This window comes from Aythya marila (genome assembly GCF_965140915.1).
Source record: "Aythya marila genome assembly, chromosome: 2".
Lineage (NCBI taxonomy): Eukaryota > Metazoa > Chordata > Aves > Anseriformes > Anatidae > Aythya > Aythya marila.
Window position 1 is genome coordinate 98,455,072 of NC_139043.1, and position 21,125 is coordinate 98,476,196.

The following is a 21,125-nucleotide window of genomic DNA, read 5'->3' on the forward strand; positions in this document are numbered from 1 at the left end:
ACTTGCATTAGAATAGTATTCTTTTATTTTTCCTAGTGATTTATGAAGTCACCTTTCAACTGCTTTTGACACAAGAAATTTGATTAAGAATTTGCAAAATAATGAAGAGAGGACGAAAGTTATCAGGCATATACTTCTCAAATTGGTAATATTTGCTTAAAATGAATGGAATACAGCACTTCTGTTAGATTGGAAAAAGCAAGCCTTCAAAAAAGGCCCTGTGCCCTTCCTGCCATATGCTCGCTCAAAGCAGAACACTTCAGCTGCAAATTGCATGAGCTTTCATCATTTTCCCTACATTACTGACGCACACATTTTCCCTCCACCCCCCTTCAAGTATACCAACAAGGCTTCTGCAGTGTGTAAAATCTACAAAAGGTAGATATACTATTTTGTTCTCTCTTTTATACACACTGTATCAAGCTATGGAGCTTGCTTTTTAATTTTTAAAACAGATCTTGAGGGATGCTAAGTCTTTATCGTAGTTCAAAAATGAATTGGAAAATTCAGCGGTGTGTAGAATTCATCCGTGCTTTTAAATAGAAACACACCATCAAGAAGTAACTAAGCCAACAGTTGAGATAAATCAAGTATTTGGGGGAAACTGTCACAGTATGGTTCTCTAGGATGCCAAACATCCTTGGCATCCTCTGTTATCTGAGGTTGAAAATACTTGGTTGAACTCCAGATATTCTGCCTTGTTCTTTGTGAAACATCCTAGTCTTTCACTGCTTCTCCTCTAACATCTCATTATTTGTGGATCTTAGGGAGGGGTTGTATTTGTAGTTGTAAATATTTAAGCTTAGGTCAGGCTTCTTTGTAGTCCGATGTCCAAGCATAAAGCTGTACAAAGTATCAAAGTCACTAATAGACAGCTCAGAGTAGCCTTGTTATTAAGAGATTCTGAGTCAGAAGGAGCAACAAAATATTAGGGAAAGGGGAGAAAATGTTACAGAGAAAAGTACAAGCAGATAAAGTGGTTATTCATCTGCCTTTCAAAAGAAGACCTCAAACAAAATAGTCTAGGAGGAAAGCCATTCTGCTATACTGAAAATGCAGATTATCAGGCAACATATATTGAATATCTGTAACCCAGCTCTCTCAATGGATGTGGTGGTGGAAGTGACTATTCTGAACTTCATCAAAATCCAGTAACTGGATTTACAGCTGTAATAAAACATAAATTGTATTGCAGGATATAAGCAAATGCAGTGTGTTTTTTCATGGATATGATTGCTTTAATGTCTTCTATTGTGGTTTTGCCTAGTTGTTGTCTTCCATGTTCTTAGAGCTGTTGCTGGTTGAGGGTAGTTAGCATTAGCGTAACAGAAGTGTACAGGAAAACTAACATTTCGAAATTTCAGGTTAAGAATAATCCCTTGTTCAGCTTGCTGTTGTCTCAATGTCATGTTATTTTGCTTATATTTTAATTTATCCTCTCATTTGTATTCCTAGGCAGTAGGAGAGTGACAATGGAAGTTCTTGAGTTGCTTGTTGAAAACATGTACCTTATTGGTGATGCTATTTCTGAGAATGTTTGGGAAGATGAAAGCCTTTTTGGATTGGAACTGGTAAGACTTTTTTAGGCTTCAGTCAAACATATTTAATAGTCTGCTTTTGTAAGCTTTTGACGTTTTCTGACATGATTAATATACATATCTAATGTTCTGCTGAGCTATCGTTTTGAAAAATCTTAAATAGTTTATTACTGGTTTTATCACTGGCACATTCTTTTTATTTTAAATTTATTTTAAAAAGTTCTTTTACCAGAAGATACTGAAGTTTCACCTCAAGAAAATAAATCATGAGTTTTGTCTTGTAGTGAAAAGCTGTTAAGTAGCCTTTGAAACACGTGTAAGAAATGATCTAAGGGAAAAGTACTGACTGAAAATGTTGAAGAGCATTTTGATTTAAATGACAGGTTTTGCTTTATTTACACCTTATAAACTATGTGTTTAAAAGTAGGGAGATAACTGTTTAGGTGCAAAACTGGAATTGTAAAGTACATGGTGTCCACTTCTCACACAGGACTTACAGATCTCTGCACAGATTTCAGCTATTCTAACTCTGTTGCTTTGCTGGAAAGAAAGGAGAAAGCTGTTTGGCCCAAGGGAGATTCTAAGCATTATGGTGCTGATGGCTGAGCAATTTAAATTGCTGGAAAGACATACCTGAGCATAGTTGAGAATCATTATAGAGATGAAATATTAATGGTATTCCAATAATTATTAAAATATTACTGGAGACTTACCTACTTGCTACTGTACAAATGATTATATATTAGCTATAGAACCTATCCAAGAATGAGAACTTTTTTCTTTGAATTAGTATATTGGTCTGTCAAAAATCTATTGTCATTGATTAACACCATGTCAATACTGAAGATTTCTTGCACTAATCTAAGAAGTTTTGCTTGGGAAAGTCTGTAAAAGAACTGTGGTGGTTTCACACTGATGGCTAGCTAAATTCCACCTCACCAGTCTCTCCTTCCCCTTCCTCAGAACAGAGAGAAAATATGAGGAAAAAAGGCTCATGGGTTGAGATGAGGAGTGGTTTAATTAAAGGAAGCAAAAGGAGAAAATTATTCTCTACTTCCTGTCAGCAAGTGATATTCAGCAAGATGTCTGTCACATCTAGGGAAGTAAGGCCTTAATATGCATAGGGATTGCTCAGGAAGACAGATGCTTTCATAATGAGCATCCCCAGCACAGTGTGACAAGCTGTAACTCTGGCATTGCCAGGATCAGGGCGTGCTTCTTTCAGACATTCTATCGTTTTTTTGGGGGTTCCACAGTTGTTTAGTAGTAAGGTTTAAAACCACTGGAGGAGGCAGGTGACAGGTACTTGCCCATATCTTCACACGCCACTACCACACTGCCCATGCGGCATTGTTAATTGTTTAACTTTAGAAAAAAGCATCCTGAAGACTACTGTTGGTTACCCAAGGACATTCAAAATACTCAAAAGCTATTGTAGCTATCCCACAAGGAGAGGAGGAGGAGGTACCATTCCTTATATCCTCCACCAAATGGGTCCCAGAGGAGAAAAGGGAGAAAGTGTAGTTGTTAATATTCTCCAGGAGATAGCTCCCGAAGTACACAGGTGATAGCAGAGATAATCTAAGAGCTTAATATAATCTTTGTCTAGTTGTTACATGAGACGAATTAGTATATTCAGTTGCATACAAATCTGTCAAAGTATAGTAGAAATGATGAGCATCATCTCACATATGCTATATTGATTGCTGTTAGATGCCTGGAAACAAAAGTTGTTCTACTAACAAGCAAAAATCTGCAAATAAGCTTGGTAATTGTATGCAGTTATACCTATTTAAAACAAAACAAAAATATTTGGTGTTATATGGTGGTATAAGTTGATACCAAAGTTCTTCCACAGGTAGAGCTTTGAGATTTATTAGTAAAGTATTAGTTTGTTTAAACTTAACCTCAAAGAGGTGTAGTATCTACATTTATGATGCAGAACTGAATTGTGCAGTGCCATTCAAAAAAGCTAAATTTGATAGAACAATTTGATTAAAAAAAAAAAAAAAAACAACAAAAAAAAGCTCTTTATCTTTCGTAGTGTTTAAGTAGAAGATGAGCAACTGTGTGAAACAACTGTTAAGTTTACCTATGTGTTACTTAATAATATATCGAATAAGATATCTTTTACCAGAAATAGTGTTTATAGAATTGTTAGTTTTCAGTGCTTAGAAAACATTCTTTCTCTTTGTTTTGTATTAGCTCTAAGGGGAGGAGGTCATGTGTCTCACTTCCAGGAAGCTTGAAAGCATTTCTTGCTGATTCTTGATGTTCCTTTGTTTATCCGGTTTTAAAACTCTGCAATTGATTATATTTGTGAAAATTATTTATTTTGGAAATCCCAATCAAAAATACTTACATTTGAATATCTATGCATTTCATGCATGTTTTTCTGCTTCCATCCTCCCAAATAAAGTTTTTGTTTTTTTTTTTTATGGTTTTGTCATGTGTTCTTAAGTATGGTTTGATTCTGCCATGTCAAAAAGTTTTGTTATTGTAGCCTCCAGTTTTTTGGGTCACAAGCTTTGAAAACAGTCCTTGCTGTCTCAAGGAGGAATAAAGTCTTTGATTCTACTGCTGACTTGAGATTCCATGGTCTTGCAGCAGAGGCTCTACTTCTTGTGAACTGTAGCAGCACAGAGAGAAACTTATTTTTTTGTACTCTATAAGAAGAGTACAAATCCTTTTCTTCTCACTGTGCAATAAGTTTTGATGATAATTTATTTAAAGACTTGATTTAGTCAATTGCTTTTTGTCATTTTCTTCAATTTTATCTAGAGTTGGATGTATTAACTCTTTAACAGTGATGAATAGAATTAATAAGTCAAATCTTACATTTGGTATTGCCTTCTTAATTGTTACTCTGAAAACTGGCATTCTAAATCTGGCATTCCAACTACAAAACCTGTTTTTTTCAAGTTCTAGAGAAAAAAAAAATTCCCCTTCTTGTGTCAGTGAGTTGGATCCCTCCAAATGGTAGTGATTTTATATAATTTGAGAAATGTGCTGATGTTTCCTTTGAGGATGAATGGGCATATAAAACATTTGATCTCAAATATTTTCTTTAATTTCTTTTACATTTTTGAATTAGTTTCATTAGTGAGTTCAAACTAGATCCTAATATTTCTATACTGAAAAAGATGTTCAAAATATACTCTAATGCTAGAAGTTCCAAAATGGAGTGTGAGCAAGAATTAAGAAATGAAGAGCAAGGGGAGAAGAAATGGAAGAGCGAGTTATTAATGGGTAACAAAGTATTCAGAACTGCAAATGAAGGTGTAAAGTGAAGTCTAGTACTTAGACAAAGTTCTATTTGGAAGCCGAATGAAATACTAATTTACAAATGGAAAAATGGTACAACACATACAGTATCTAGCATCTTCAAAATAACTATACATCTTTACAGCATTTATACAGTAATTATAACGTGTCAGTTACTTCTAATGATTGTGTGCTTTATTTTTTAATTTTATCTTTTCAGAGAGACAAATTGCTTCTGGTCTTGGGTTTGCTTGGAGAAACTATATTATATCACAAAACCAATATAAGTGCAGAGCAGCCTGAGGTGATGATGGTGCATCACAGAATGGCATTTACTAGCATTTCTCTTTTCACTATTAGATTGCTGCAAACACTTCTCCCCGTAGAAAAGGTAGGCCATCACTAATTTGAAAAGTGATTGTGTTTGGGTTTTGCATTTTAAGAGAGAATAAAGGGATGTTTTACTTAATGCTGGGAGAACAGCAACTAGACAGAGAAATTCATCTGACTTATATCGGCTGTTATATGGTTGAAGAAGGGAACTTTGTTCTTCAGGTATTGGTGCATTCTGCAGAATCTGCTGCAGAATACAAGTCTAAAAAAAAACTTTTAATACAGTGTTTTTCATGAGGCTTTCAAAATGTAATGTTTTTTTCTTCCTGTAACTTTTTTTTCCTGGTATTATTCATGATTTGCAAAGCTATGCTGCCCCCTGCTTGTTTATTGTTGACATGGTATGACTAGTACTGTGTAAAATCATCACTCTTAATTTGATGGAATGTAGTGAGCAAATATGTTTTACACTTTCTACTGATTTAAAATGTTTGTTTTTAATGCTCTTTAAACAAGTTCTTGGGTTGTTTCTTCTGAATTTATTTCTAATAGGGTTCTTGTAGTTGGAAGTTGTTGTAGGATGCAAAGTAGTAAAAAAAAAAAAAAAAAAAAAAAAAATCCTCTTTAAAAGTCTGTTTACATTTTTTGTCAGTTTAAATTGCATTATAGTTCTTTCTAGACATTGCTCAATTTGAATAGCAGATTGTGGTGGTTTTACTCGGGTGGGCAGCTGAGCTCCACCACAACTGCTCTGTCACTCCTGCTCTCCTCAAAGAGGAAGGGGGAGAAAATATAACACAGAGAACTCGAGGTTTGAGATTTAATTAAAGGGAAAGGGAATGGGGAGAAAAACAATAAGTCCACACGGAAGCACGAGGGGGGGGGGGGAGGGGAAATTATTCTCTGCTTCCCATCAACGAGCGATGTTCGGCCACGTCCTGGGAAGCAGGGCCTCAAAAATGCGTAGTGGTTGTTCAGGAGGAACAGCCCCTTCCCCCATGAGAGCCCCCCCCTTTTATTGCTGAGTGTGACATCAGGTGTTATGGAATATCCCTTTGGTTGGTTTAGGTCAGCTGCCCTGGCAATGTCCCCTCCCCATCACTTGCTCACCCCCCGCCTGCTGGCTCTTGGGGGCTTGGAAGGAGTCCTGATGCTGTGCCAGCACTATGCAGCAATAGACACAACACTGGAGTGATATCAGTGCTGTTCCAGCTACGAGTGCAGAGCATAGCACTCTGGGCTGCTGCAGGGAAAAGGTGACTCCATCCCAGACAGACCCAACACACAGATTCACTTCTCAGTTACGTTTTTTTTTGCCACGAACATTAAATCTTTTACTAATGAAGTTGTTTCTTGTCCCTGAAAATAAGTGCAGGCATATTAATCTAATGATTTTTTAATTTTTATGCTTTCATGTATTTAATATAAAATTTTAAATTTGCATATAGCAGGAGTTGAAAATAGTTACTGCATTTGAGGTCAAAATTTAAGTTGAATGAAGACTTGCAGTAAGGAAGACAAACAAAAACAAACAAAATGTAACCATCAGAAATCACAGTTCTTAGTATGTGATATTACTATATACAATTGTACACCTTTTCTTATTAGTAGGAGAGAAATAATTGTGGTCTGTATATTCTCTGCCATCTAGTGGTTGGACAGTAGACTGACCTGGCAAATCCATGAAGTTTTTAGTGCTGTGGCTGGATTGTATGCATCTCATATTTTGTGACTAGTTGCAGGTTTAATGTTAGAACTGGAATTTACTGGACTCCTACAAATTAATCAAAAAATAAATTCTTCATGTAGAACTCATTTGATTTTTTGTTTCTTCTAAATTTTAAGCAGTAGCAATAATGATGATACTTATTAGAAGACTGCAAATGCTGTTGTTGGTTTTACTGTATTTTCAGGCTGTGTTATTCTGACGCTTGTTTTCTTTTCTGAAGGCAAGTAAAGTTTCACAAAAGAGTTTGCTGAATGCTTTATTTCTTCTCTCTATGGATGTACCCTTTTCCTTGGAATATCCAAGCATTCATGAAGCTGTTGCAGCCTACCTGGAGCAGATGAGTTCCGAGAACTACAGTATTTATAAAAAAGCTTCAGAAGCTGCTTATTCCATTGAATGCACTTGTAGCTTTATGACTGAAGTTCATAAGAAGGTGTGGAATTCCATTATATAAAGCATTTTCTGTAGGCAAACTTATTTCCTGTGCTTGTTTTTTCCCCTTGTAAAAACTGTTCTGGCAGTGTGAAAGAAAACTAACGGATGTATTTTATACTCATGAGGGGGAAAAAACAAAGAAAAAAGTCAGATTGTAAGTGGGTTTATAATCTAATTATAGGCGAAGTAGTAGGAAAAAAACAAGTACTATATTTAAATATATAATGTGTATATGTATGCATGTGTGTATATGTTGTTGCCTAGTATTTAACTATTTTAGATAATTTAATTCCAAACTATCTGGTAATAGTATTTCTAATACACTACTACTTCTAGACTGTGTGAAATTTGGGTGGTTCACTTACGAGGACAACTGTTACATTATGTTTTATTAGTTTAGAGAGATTCCAGCATGGTGCTCAAATATTCTCCATTATTTGAATGGACTAGTAATTATTGCTGGTGCAAAATGCTTATTCTGTTGTCACCAAAATAAATATAAATGAATGAAATACAGCAATTGATATGTCCTGCTATCTTAAATTGGAGTTGATTCATCCTTTACATAAGCATGTCCTGAACTTAATCAGCAATTTACTCAAAATATTATTCATAATGAAGTTGTAATCTTCTTCAATTTTAAGTGGCTCATGCTTAATGTATTTGTCAAACAAGAGTATGAACACATAGGAAGATTAAAAAGATAAATAAATAAAAATTAATAGTGTTAAAATAGTGTTAATAGTGTTAAAAGTTAATAGCTTAACAGCTAAATTTTTATCATACTCTATTCTTGGATACTTCAGAAAGTTTTTTGAGTAGTGTTAGTAGCATGCTAGTTCATGCTGTGAAAAGTTAGATACTCTTTATTCCCAGTGAGTTTAATTGATCTTTATCTGGATTCAGCAGACAAAGAGTTGTCAGCTCACAGGAGTAGGTACTAAAATGTATTTGTTTGAAATCCAATGAGTTTGTTCATTGGGTTAACTATAAGCTTCTCTGTGAAGGGCTGAATGAAACCATGTGTAGTAAAAACAGTGATGAATTATACAGTGAAGATTATACAGTAACATTTTATATTTTTATATTACAAAATTTGATAGTTTCTTTCTCTTTATTTTACTTTCCAGGGGGAGAAGAACTTTCCTGAATTATTAGAATTGGCAGATCAAGCCTTAAGTAGCCTACCCTACCATCAACATTTGCCCTTGCTTCAGGAATGCATTCACATGTGCTCAAATCTGTAAGTACCTATAAAACTTAAGAAAATATCAATTAAAAAAAATAAATTATAATGCTTTCTCAGGTAGAATCTCAACTTGTTTGAAATATTTTTGCCCTTGTATTTAAACTTTTTTTTTTCTTTTAGCCATTGGAAGATCTCTGGTAAATAATTTGTACCATCCTGTGGTAAATTTATTTTTTTTTTTAAATGAGTGTCAGGTGCTAAAACCCCATGCTTTATTCTTTTCTCAGTGTAAGCTTTTATGATTTTGCCTTCAAAGAAGCAGTCTCGAAACATTTTGACCTGTCTTTTGAACCTTTTTTAAAGTTCTTTTGTTCCTGGTGTATTTGTGTTCCTTTCCTTCAGAACTCATGAAGGACCTATTTTATTGCATATTGCAATAAATAAGATGCATATTGCATATTGAATCTTGTTTATTAAACAGCCTGTTTTAATTTTTAATGTTAAAGAACTTAAGGTACTCTATGGTGCCTGGAAACATTTTGTATCAAACTCTTAAGTAGAAATACCGAATCTGAATTTTATGCCCTTTCAGAACTTGAGTGCAGGTATTTTTTCAAAGGAAACTACTTTTAAGAGCTTTCTAATACTAGTAGCTTTTAATCCTGAAGTGTTCTAATCCTTGTAGAATTGTTTGTTTACAATTTCAGAAAACAGGAGTTCACTTAAACTGATTATTGTCTTTTGACTAATGTCAATTTTCTTTGTGACAATAAGATGGACTGCTATGTCTACATGTAAAAACAAAGATAACAAAACAAATCTGAAAGCACTTTTTTTTTTATAATTATATGCCATGTTTTAAAGACTATTGAAAGTCAGTAGAATTTGATATTTTCAGATTAATGTAAATGTTTATCAGGTTCCTAATTTTCACGAGAGTTTTGAAAAATGATGGTCTTTATTTTACATATAAGTATGGAAAGAAGGTATTTTTACAAATGTGATTGTTACGATTTTGCTAAAACATAATGATAATGATATTGAACTTATGTCAATCAAGTGATTTTTCTTTTCAGGAAGTATTTTTGAGGGGTTATCTTGAAGCTTAACAAGAAAATGTTTTATAGGCATCTTTAATTCCTGTAAAATAAACATAGTCACTACATGGAAGTTACTCATAGTCAATTTTATAATGTAGATTTAACTATTTTTCATTTTAAGTTGGAAGTCTGGCCAGGCAAACCCATTGCTTCAGACTGAGGGTCAGAATGTGCTTCTCCATCTATTGGCTCATCCTTTGCTGAATATAAAAACTGAAGCTTATCGCTGCTGTCTTGAAGTGGTTAAGGTTAGACCTAAAGCTTTCTTAACACTGTTGGTGTTGTGCTAAATAACGTATATTGTGTGATTCCCTCATCAAGAGCATTGTTACTGCCAAATTCTGCTCACCACATTATATGCTTTAAGATCTGTATAGACACAGACTTGCAGTATGCTATTCTATATCTGGGATTTAAAACTACTTGGTTAGATTATACTTCAGGTACTTCCCTTCAGAATGTCTCTAAAGTGAGGGGAAAACCAGTGATTGACAATTTTGCTTTTTTAAAATGATTCTTAGTAATACTGGTCACTGTTTGTTGTTTTTTTTTGGTTGGTTGGTTTGTTTTTGCTGCTGCTCTGCAGAAATGTTTCAATTTCAATATTTTTTTTTAAATTGAAGTGTTCATTTTTACTTGTCTGCTGAAATGAGATTGCCCAGTTTGTATTTTCCTTGTGGAGGTTTTTCACTTTTCTTTTGTTGTGCTTTTTTTTTTTTTTTTCCTTTCTGAGCAAAAATCATTTTTAGTTGGCTGCTTTTCAGGTTTTTGCAAGAATGTTTACTTAAGGGAAATAGAATAATGTAATACTGACACTTTCACAGTATATATATATATATATATACATTATACATTATATATATATATATACATTATATATATATACACATTATATATATATACACACACATGTGTGTATATACATATATATATGTGTGTGTATATACATATATATATATGTATATATATATATATGTATATATATATATATATACATACACACACACACCCCCCTACAGTCTGCTTTGAAAAAAAAATTAAAACAATAAATTAAAAAAAATTCCATGCATAAAAACATGGGGAGCATTTAAAAATATTTAAGTAGCATTATGTACAGATCTTTAACAAATTTAATTTGTGTTTTTTTTTTTTTGTTTGGCTGTTTTGATTTTGATTATTTTTTATTTTTTTAATAAAGATCATTCAAGGCATAAAGAGTGCAAGCTTCCCAAAAATGTATGGTTGTATTCTGTATTAATAATGGTAGTGTCTTATTCATCAGATCATTTCAGGTATTTATAATTGGCTTATATCAGTGAAAAAAAAACCACTATTCTATTTTGATATCATAATACTTGGGCATAATTATATTTTCTATTATGGGTGTTAACGGGCTAAACGTCATACTGATATAGCACCATTCAATTAAATAGAAAGATATGGGAGCAAGTTTTTCACAAGGCGAATAAAAAAACCACTGCCTCCACTGAATAACATTTGTAGCTTTTTGTGAGATTTTTACCTGACTGTTAAAGGTTTTGCTTATTTTAATATCATGCTGAACAATGTAAAAAATTTGATCTAAAATAATAGTTTAAAAAAAGTAATGCAAAATCATTATGTTATGTAGGAGTTTTTAGTCAGTGATCAACAAAGAAGGTGTTTCTACCAGGACCATAAAGTTAAATTTTTAGTGTTCCTAGCTGCAAAAAGAAAGCCTTTTACTGGAGCACAACTTAAGGCAGTCTATAAAACAAGATTCAGTAATGGGAGACTGTCTTCAATTTTAAAACTAACCATCTTTATTTTTACTGAAGGACTGTCTAGGTGTTCATAATATTGCTAAACCTGTTTCTTCAGTCTGCCATGGAGTACACTTTCTTCTTCATCCAAAAGTTTTATATGAAATCTCTACGTTTGGCCTTCAGGAAGATAAAAATGAGGTACTGTGTTTAGGAACTGTTTATAAGCTGATGTGTGGTGTTTTGAGGCTTACGTGAAGTTTTGATTTCATATGGTTTCTTGTATAGAGAAAAACTATGCAAAGAGTGAAGTTATATTAAATTGAAGGTTTTCTTCATCACAAATTCAGAGACAAAATAATGTTCTATATAGAAGATGTTATTCCATATGATACAGACCAATGAAAAAATTAAATAAGCTATGTTTTTTAGTCATCTTCTGTGCAGTATTCAACACTATAAAATGTGCATGTGACAAAATAGCATGTATGACGCTTTACATTTATAGTAGACATGAAGTCTCAAGTCTTTGTAAAGGTGGGATGACTTCTGAAATGCATGTATCAGTTGAGGAGCAAAAATACATCTTAAGTCTGCAGGGTTTGTTATAAAAATATATTTCATTGCTTCAGATGCATCTGTGTTTAAATACATGAGCATTGTATTACAGAAGAGGATGAAATTGCTGTTGAGTTCAATTGTATGCACAAATTGCTTAATGCCAAATACTTAATGCACAAATGCATTAATATGCTTCAACTTTTGGTTAGCTCTGAAGTGGTCAGGCAGTTGCACTAGATGATCTTTGAAGGTCCCTTCCAACTGAACTACTCTATTCTTTTAATTTCTTAGCTTACATATGAAGCTAAGAAAGGAGTTCTGACAGGGAAGAAAAATGACTCAGGTTCTTTCTAACCACTTTGTAGCTGATCTGTAAGGTTGCTACAGTCGGAGGGGAAAGAAGAGTAATTAACCAAGGATTCTTGGTTATATTTGTTTTTTTTTGCTGGTGATGTGAAGAATTGTTTTGATTGAATTTTGCTTCTGAGGATAATTGAAGTGTTTGATTTTTGCCAGTCTGCTGAAATAAGGTAGTGATTTTTTTTTAACACAACACTACATATTTCCATTTAAAAATGTTTTTTAGAGGTTACCATTTTAAAATGAGAAGTAAAGTGTGTTTGATAATGTACTTTGTATTTATAGTTTGTATATATTTTCCTTTTTTCCAAGGAAAGCATTTATTTTGTTTGTCTAGTCACTTGGATGCCTTATATTAAAAAGTCTGACTGGTCAAGCATATCAAATGAATTGATGTTCAATTGATACTGAATTTAAGGAGATTGCTAAGAGAACAATAAGAATGCATTATTAGGAAAGAACAAAATTAAATGATTTTGTAAGCACGCATTCTGTGTCTCAACAAAGTATGTTATTCAGATCATACCAAGGCCTATTCTTTTTCCTTCTTGGATGTTTATCTGTTGTTTAAATTCTCATAAAGCATCGGTTTAACCTTTCAGACATGTGATGATATGAAGACACAGAAGAACCTTGTATCCCAAGGTTGGGCTTAAGATTTGCTATGGATTTCTACAAATCCAGTTGCTTAAAGATAGGACAGGATTTATAAAAGATAAAAGATTTAAAAAAGACAGATTGTTCTTGTTACCTGGAGGGAGAGTATTTTTATTACTGGTGTAAAATGCAATTTTTTAGCTGCTAAAGGTAGGTATTTATTTAAAGAAGAATGAATTCTGAGCTGTTTTTTTTCTCCTCTATTCCCATTATAGCAATAATAATAGGTTGTATATGGTGTACATCAATACAGTATTTATATTGCATCATATACCTTTTTTCTTTTAATGATTAAAAAACCAAAAAACAAATTTATTCATGTACAATTGGAAAGTTTTGATGATCTTAGTTTGATTGTTTTCTTCAATAAAGTGAAATGGCCGTATAAGAGGTTTTAAGTCCTTCTAAATCCTCTACAGAAGCATATCATAAAGACTGGAAATTCTGGGAATTACCTCAGAAATGTAGAGTGTGGTGGTTAACATTCCAGCCAGACCCAGTACAAGAGTCAAAAAAATAAACTTTTCTTTTTACCAGGAGGATAGAGGGGCCGATAGATGTATAAGTTGAACTAATGGTTTATTTTATTTCAGAAAGATTCATTAATATTTATAGAAAAGCCAAAACAAAGTTCTGAGGGGAAAATGATTGGATAAAAAGTCATGAAGTCATTTTAGACATGCTAGATCTAAAACAAACAAAAATAAAATTCAGGCTTATTCTTACATGAGAGACTCCAACAGTGGTCATGGTGTATTACAATTTTAACTTGGAAGATAACATTTTGGCATTGGCACATCGTATGCTTAGACTCTAGTACGTAGGCAATCCAGAGAGGAATTATGTTATCTATAGTTGTCTCTCTGCCTGAATAATGTTTTTAATTTCAAGACTTCTTTTTTGTACTATTTAGGTAGAACTGTTTGATTTCTGTGTTCTGAGAGGCTTTTTTAACAGTCTGATGTTTAGTGTGACAGACAACTTAGAAGTTGTCATTCAGTGATAGTATTTCTTCTGTAGATCCTTTCTCTTTGAGTTTTTTTTTTTTGTATTACATTTTTTCTTACAACATTGACAAACTGATCTAGACACATCAGCTCTGGTATTAGTTTCTTTTTTTGTTGTTTAACAGGTACATTCCGCAGCCAAGGCCATTCTGATGCATCTGTTGCAGGGCCAATTAGTAATGGCAGTATTGACTTGGAACAAGTTTATTGAAGCTCTCTATCCCATCATTCCTGTTTTACAGGTACTTCTATGTGCTATTATCTGAATTTGATGTATTAAATCATGTAAACAGCAGCACTGTCCTCTTAAACCACAGCAAGAAGTTGTAAGTACCACCTGGAGAGTAGGTTAACAGTAATATACCCACAGACTTATCAAAAGTCAAATAACGAATGTTATATGGGTTTAGATGCCAGCCAGCCAGAGTTACTACTTTTAATTTTGTAGACAGATTTTAGCCTGTTATTGCTAGAATGTGAAACTCTGAAATGTAGTAGAAATTAACAGTTAGTGACTATGACTTAATTACAGCTTAAAACATTGAATGCTTTTTCATGCTTATTTAAGTGCGTCCCACATCTTCAAGGTTGAACGTTCAGAGATCTGTGATTGTACAGTTTTCTGATCAAGTACATTTAAGCTGTGTTTTCTTTGTTTCCTTTTTTGTTATTATTTGATTATAAGTATCAACAGTCAGTATTATCCTTAACATCGGTCTTTATATCTGTAATACTGCACCCATTTTATATTCTGTACCTTCACTCTTGGTTCAATCTAATAGTTACTTTTGCAGCCTTCAGTCTGATTTTCAGCCTAGTTTCTCCATCAAAGTTTTTTAGCACTAAAGAAAAAAAAGATAGAGATTTCCTTTCTATGATCTACCTATAGATCATAGATTCCAAATTAAGGCTAAACATGTATTGAGAGATTCTTGTTCAAAGTCATTTTTCTGAGTAGAATTTTTCTCTGTGCTACACCTTGTCATGGCTACATAAAACAAATATTTGACCAGAGACTACTGAAGGCCTATATTTACCCAATGTATATAAAATGCCTTATATTTTCATAGAATCACAGAATGACTTGAGTTAGAAGGGCCCCTAAAGATCATCCAGTTCCAATACCACTGCCATGGGCAGGGATGCCACCCACTAGGTCAGGTTGTCCAGGGCCTTGTTAAGCTTGGTCTTCAGGGATAAGGCATCCACAGCTTCACTGGGCAACCTGTTCCAGTGCCTCACCGCCCTCTGAGTGAAGAATTTCCTCCTGTCCTCTAATCCAACCCATCCACATCCTTCTTGTTCTGGGGGCCCCAGTCCTGGATGCAGGACTCCAAGTGGGGCTTCACAAAGGCGAAGTAAAGGGGCATGTCATGGTTCCGCTCGAGTGGGCAGCTGAGCTCCACCACAGCCGCTCTCTCACTCCCCCTCCTCAAAGAGAGAATGGGGAGAAAATACAATGAAAAGGGCTTCAAGGTTGAGATAAGGACAAGATCGTGCAGTAATTATTGTAACGGGCAAAACAGACTTGGCATAGGGGGATAGTAAGATTTATTGCTTGTTACTAACAAGCTAGAGAAGTGAGAAACAAAGGAAAGAAACCAAAAGCACCTTTCCCCCTCCCCCCCCATCTACCCTCTTCCACCTCCTCCCCCCGAGCGGTGCAGGGGAGCAGGGGAATGGGGGTTATGGTCAGTCTACAGCACTTCTCTGCTGCTCCTTCTCGGTCACTCTCATCCCTGTGCTTTGGGGTCCCACCCACAGGATGCAGTCCTTGATGAACTGATCTGGTGTGGGCTTCCCACAGGCAGCAGCTCTTCCAGAACTGCTCCAGATATGGGTCCGTACCACGGGGTCCATCCCTCAGGAGAAAACTGCTCCAACCTGGGTCCCCCACGGGCAGCAGCTCCTGCCAGGTCACCTGCTCCTGCGTGGTCTCCTCTCCATGGGCTACAGGTCTGGCCCAGAATCTGCTCTGGCAGGGGTCTTCCACAGGCGGCAGCCTCCATCGGTGCAGGGCCACCTGCTCCACCATGGTCTCCTGCACGGGCTGCAGCGTGGAACCCTGCTCCACCGTGGTACTCCATGGGCTGCAGGGGGACATCCTGCTTCACCATGGTCCTCACCACAGACCACAGGGGACTTCTGCTCTGGCACCTGGAGCACCTCTCCCCCTCCTTCTTCACTGACCTTGGCACCTGCAAGGCTGTTCCTCACTCCTCTCACTCTCCCAGCCGCTGTATGGCGCAGCGTTTTTTTTCCCTGTCTTAAATATGCTCTCACAGAGGCGCAAAACAACATCACTTATTGGCTCGGCTCTGGTCAGCAGAGGGGCCCTTCCCAAACATGGGTCAGCTTCTAGATCCTTCTCACAGAAACCACCCCTATGGCCCTCTGCTACCAAAACCTTGCCACATAAATCCACTACAGGGCATGATCCCTTCCCTCAACCTGCTGGCCACTCCTCTGTTGATGCAGCCCAGAAGGTCAACTACATCCTGGGTTGCAAAGTGTGTACTGCTGGTTCATGTTGAGCTTTTTGTCCACCAGAACCCTCAAGTTCTTCTCTGCAGGGCTGCTCTAAATGAGTTCTTCTCCCAGGCTGTACTTGTGTCTGGGATTGCCCTCCCCAAGGCACATCACTTTGCTCTTGGACTTGTTGAACCTCATTAGGTTCGTAGGGACCTACTTCTCAAGCTGCTCCACGTCCCTTTTGATGGCATCCGTTCCTTCTGTTGTATCAACTGCACCACTCAGCTTGGTATCGTCTACAAACTTGCTGAGGGTGCACCCAATCCCACTGCCTATGTCATTGATAAAGATCACAGAATCACAGAACTGTAGTGGTTGGAAGGGACCTTGAAAGATCATTGGGTCCAACTGCCCTGCCAAAGCAGGTTCCTCAGAGCAGGCTGCCCAGGTAGGCATCCAGACAGGCCTTGAATATCTCCAGAGAAGGAGACTCCACAACCTCCCTAGGCAGCCTGTTCCAATGCTCCGTCACCCTCACTGTGAAGTTCTTTCGCATGTTAGTGAGGAACTTCTTGTGTTCCTCAAAAAAAAAATATATTAAACAGTACTGGCCTCAGGACAGACCACTGAGGGATACCACTTGTCATTGGCCTCCACCTGGACATAGAGCCATTGACCACACTTCTCTGGGTGTGACCTTCAAGCCAACTCCTTATCCACTGAATGGTCCACCCTTCAAATCCATCTCTCTTCAATTTTGAAGATCAGTATGTCGTGTGGGACCACGTCAGAAGCCTTGCAGAAGTCCAGGTAGATGACATTAGTCGGTCTTCCCTTGTCAACTTGATGCAGTCATTCCATCATAGAAGGCCACCAGATTGGTCAGGCACAACTTGCCCTTAGTGAAGCTGTGCTGGCTGTCTTGGATCACTTTGTCTTGCATGTGCCTTGATGTTGCTTCCAGGAGCATCTTTTCCATGATCTTTGTGGGCACAGAGGTGAGGCACACTGGCCTGTAGTTTACCAGTTCCTCCTTTCTACCCTTTTTTTAATGGGAGTGATGTAACCCTTTTTCCAGTCAGAGGGGACTTTACCTGACTGCCAGGAGTTTTCAAATACCGTGGAGAGGCTTGTCAACTACATAAGCCTGTTCCCTCAGAACCCAATTTTTCTCTGCTGTTTAAACAGTCGCAGTATGCAATTTATTCTGGTTTGTTTTGGTTGAGTGTGAAAGAGGTAAATACCTGAAAATAGGTAGGACTTAATGTTTTGTAGTTGTTTTCATATAGTGACTGAGTACTACTTATTAAAAAGGAAATTGACCTTACAGAACAGCATCATGTTAACATATTAAAGGTCAAAGGTTCCAGGTCAAAGTACCTCTGGGCCATATAAAAATCTCTATTTAATTTTGTATACGGGATCACTTTATTTTATTTTTTTTTTCAGCAGAGAAATTATATTCTCCATAAATTATTTTTTTTTGAGTTGTGGGTTTTATGCTTTTGTTCCTTCTTCCACTTCCTGTTTAGCTTACTAAATTTATAAGCTGGTTTTTTTGTATGTTTTAGGGTTACGCTGACACAAAAGATAAGCTAGGTAACTGCATCCTCACTTTGAGTGAAACGTCTTCTGACAAAGGAGAGGGTATTCTCCCTAGAACTACTAGACTACGAGCTGCTCTGCGTCTTCTTTTCTCAAAAAAGCAGTTGTGAGTAATGCCTTGTAGGATTTCAGCATATCTTTAATGTTTGACAAAAATGTCTACTCAAAAAAGGAAACAAAACAATAGACTTATCTACAGTGAAAAGTAGATTGAGTAAATTGTTCCCACCCACCCTCCACATTATTAATTTTATAAACTAATGTTTAACTGGAGAGCTAAAGTTTTCTAATGAGGACTTTATATAGAATCATAGAATATCCTGAGTTGGAAGGGACCCATAAGGATCATCAAGTCTAACTCATGGCACCGCACAGGTCTGCCCAAAAGTTTAGACCATGTGACTAAGTGCACAGTCCAATCACTTCTTAAATTCAGACAGGCTTGGTGCAGTGACTGCGTCCCAGGGGAGCCTGTTCCAGTGCGCAACCACCCTCTTGGTGAAGAACCTCTTCCTGATGTCCAGCCTAAATTTCCCCTGCCTCAGCTTAACACCATTCCCACGTGTCCTATCATTGGTGTTTACAGAGAATAGGTCACCTGCCTCTCCACTCCCCCTTGTGAGGAAGTTGTAGACCGTGATGAGGTCCCCCCTCAGCCTCCTCTTCTCCAGGATGAACAGGCCCAGTAACCTCAGCCACTCCTCGTACATCTTCCCCTCCATATTGTTTCCCTTCTAATTGTTTGTTTCTTTAGGGTTCGATCTATAGCACTTAAACATCTAGTATTCCATCTTTTGAATGAAGAAGGAGCAAGCCTGAAACGCCCAAACCTGCATGGCGGTGTGTTTTCCGGCATTTCAAACTTATTTATTATAGAAAAAGTTATTGAGCTGAAATTGGATGATAAAATGGAATCAATATTTAAGGTGAGTAAGCTCTGTCTAAATACTAATTGCTCCTCTCTTCTTCTTTCCTGGTCACTGAAGTTAACATTTTTTTTGAAGTTTGCAGTATTTCATACAAATAGGTTTACTTCAGGTTTACACTATCAGTTGCAACTGCAAATAAGAGAAGTAATCATTCATTTTTTTCATTGCAGATAAATTAACAACAAGACTTAAGTACAAAGGGTGAAGCTGTGCCCTGCTTACAGTAATTTAATTGTGCACGAGTAGAGTCTGATTTTTGTCAGATTTTTTTTTTTCCACAAAATCCATTTTTTTTTTTTTTTGGTTGGAAAAAGCAAGTATTTTTTCCAGTATGAAATATTTAAAAACATTGTGAAATGCTGTCTGTTCTTTTAGCATTGCTACTTTTTCAAAATGAAAAACAAATCACAAGTACTTGACCTGTGTGGAAAATTTTTCTCCCTGCATTCAACCAGTTAAGCTGTTTTTTTAACCACTTCCTTTCCATATTCTCTTCCTTCTTTACCCTCAGCATTTTCAGATTAACAATAATATGTCAAACAAGATCCTTCCCCTCTGATTAGAAATTATTCTAATTCTAATCACTCGTATACTTGATTTATACTCTTTCCCTAACCCCCCCCCCCCCAAAAAATGTAATCTGAAATCTGCATATCTGGGTTTCTGGGATGATTTTAATTCCTCTACCCTTATTGAAGGGGACTGATGGCAGAGACTTAAAAACATATTCTAGCATTTCTGTGTAGTTTTGAGCTTTCTGTAGCCCTGCATAAACTGAATGTTATTTATTAGACATCCACTTCTATTGTTCATTAGGAACTACTGTATATATTTTAGGAATTAAAGTTTTGTTGCAAAAAGATTAAAGCCTATTCCTTTACATGCGTGCAGAATCTCATCAAATGCTTTCTAACAAAAAATCAAAATCTTTATTTTGGTGGAGCCAGCCTCTTTGCAGTGGTGCCCAGTGAGATGGCAAGAGGCACTGGGCACAAATGAAAATATGAAACACAGGAGGTTCTGTTTGAACATCAGGAAACATTTTTTCACTGTGTGGTTGATGAAGCACTGGCACAGGCTTCCTAGAGAGGTTGTGGAGACTCCTTCCTTGGCTGTCTTCAGAAGCCTTCTGGACACAGTCCTGAGAAACCTGCTGTAGGTTTTGAAACAGCTCAGTTGTTTCAGCAGGGGAGTTGGACCAGATGACCTTCAGAGGACCCTTCCAACCTCAACCATTCTGTGATTTCCTACTTTGTTAGGAAAAGTGTCTAGTTGCCTTGTTTTACGATAGCATACTGCATATGAATCTAATACAGTTTTACTTTTAGGTAGAAACTGTTGAAAAGCTTCATGACATCTTGACTTCTGATGCTGTTGACCTAGTTTTACGAAAGTCTGCAGCTGAGCAGCTAGCCATCATTTTACAAGGTAAGTTTTCAAAAAAAAATGTATTTATGTGTTGACCATCATGTAAACTTGTTTTTCTAAATTTTGTGTACATTTCTGCTGAGGACGCTTCTTGTAGGTTTTATATGTGTGTATATATGTGTGTGTGTGTGTGTATATACACACGTATTTTTTATATATATATAATCTTAGATACTGTCTTTTGTACTCTGTCTTTTGTTTGGGGTGATGATCGCTATAAAATACAAACATATCTTTAGTGTTGTTGCGTTTTAATTGGGAAGGTCAATCCTTAGATTACATAGGCTAATCAAAGGTATTTTACATGTAATGAAGATTTTTTTCAGCATCTTAAATGTCTTCCTCTATTTTGAGGTGATCTAAGTAACTAAAATGGATTGAAATGTCATTTGTGTAAATGTTGTTCAGTAAACTCTAAGCTTCCATGTTTTTACCCTCAATCAATATCATGATGCAGACTCCCTGTGGCATTTAATCTAGTATGTTTGCAGGAGAAGCAATCCTATTATACTTTCTCTCTATGACTTCATTTAAGTGACTGATCATAAATTTGCATTGCGTTTTTGTTTTTCTTTTATAATCGTGTTACTCACATGGGGGAAAAATGATGAAATCTGGTAAAGAAGATCTGATTAAATTTTAAAAAAAAAAAAAAAAGTAAACCATCTTGAGTAGAGCATTATTTGGCTCAATGCAAGATCATAACCTGGGAGTTTGCTCTCTATGTGTTTTGTTTTTTTCTCAGTCTGGTGCAACCATAGGTTTTGTTCAAGGAA

General features: G+C 36.1%; 1 protein-coding gene across 8 annotated transcripts in view; it reads left to right on the top strand.

Moving 5' to 3' along the window:
• Window positions 1-21,125, top strand: part of RTTN (rotatin) — an 83,962-nt gene that overhangs the window by 14,363 nt on the left and 48,474 nt on the right. For 7 of the 8 annotated variants that reach the window (XM_082753592.1, XM_082753595.1, XM_082753594.1 and 4 more), the window contains 10 exons: window positions 1,456-1,571; window positions 5,023-5,193; window positions 7,085-7,297; window positions 8,430-8,542; window positions 9,710-9,836; window positions 11,406-11,531; window positions 14,041-14,157; window positions 17,959-18,098; window positions 18,747-18,918; window positions 20,250-20,349. In XM_082753592.1, the coding sequence (XP_082609718.1) occupies window positions 1,456-1,571; window positions 5,023-5,193; window positions 7,085-7,297; window positions 8,430-8,542; window positions 9,710-9,836; window positions 11,406-11,531; window positions 14,041-14,157; window positions 17,959-18,098; window positions 18,747-18,918; window positions 20,250-20,349 (1,395 nt within the window). The remainder of the gene's footprint in view (window positions 1-1,455; window positions 1,572-5,022; window positions 5,194-7,084; window positions 7,298-8,429; window positions 8,543-9,709; window positions 9,837-11,405; window positions 11,532-14,040; window positions 14,158-17,958; window positions 18,099-18,746; window positions 18,919-20,249; window positions 20,350-21,125) is intronic. The other variant, XM_082753596.1, reaches the window with a different exon arrangement.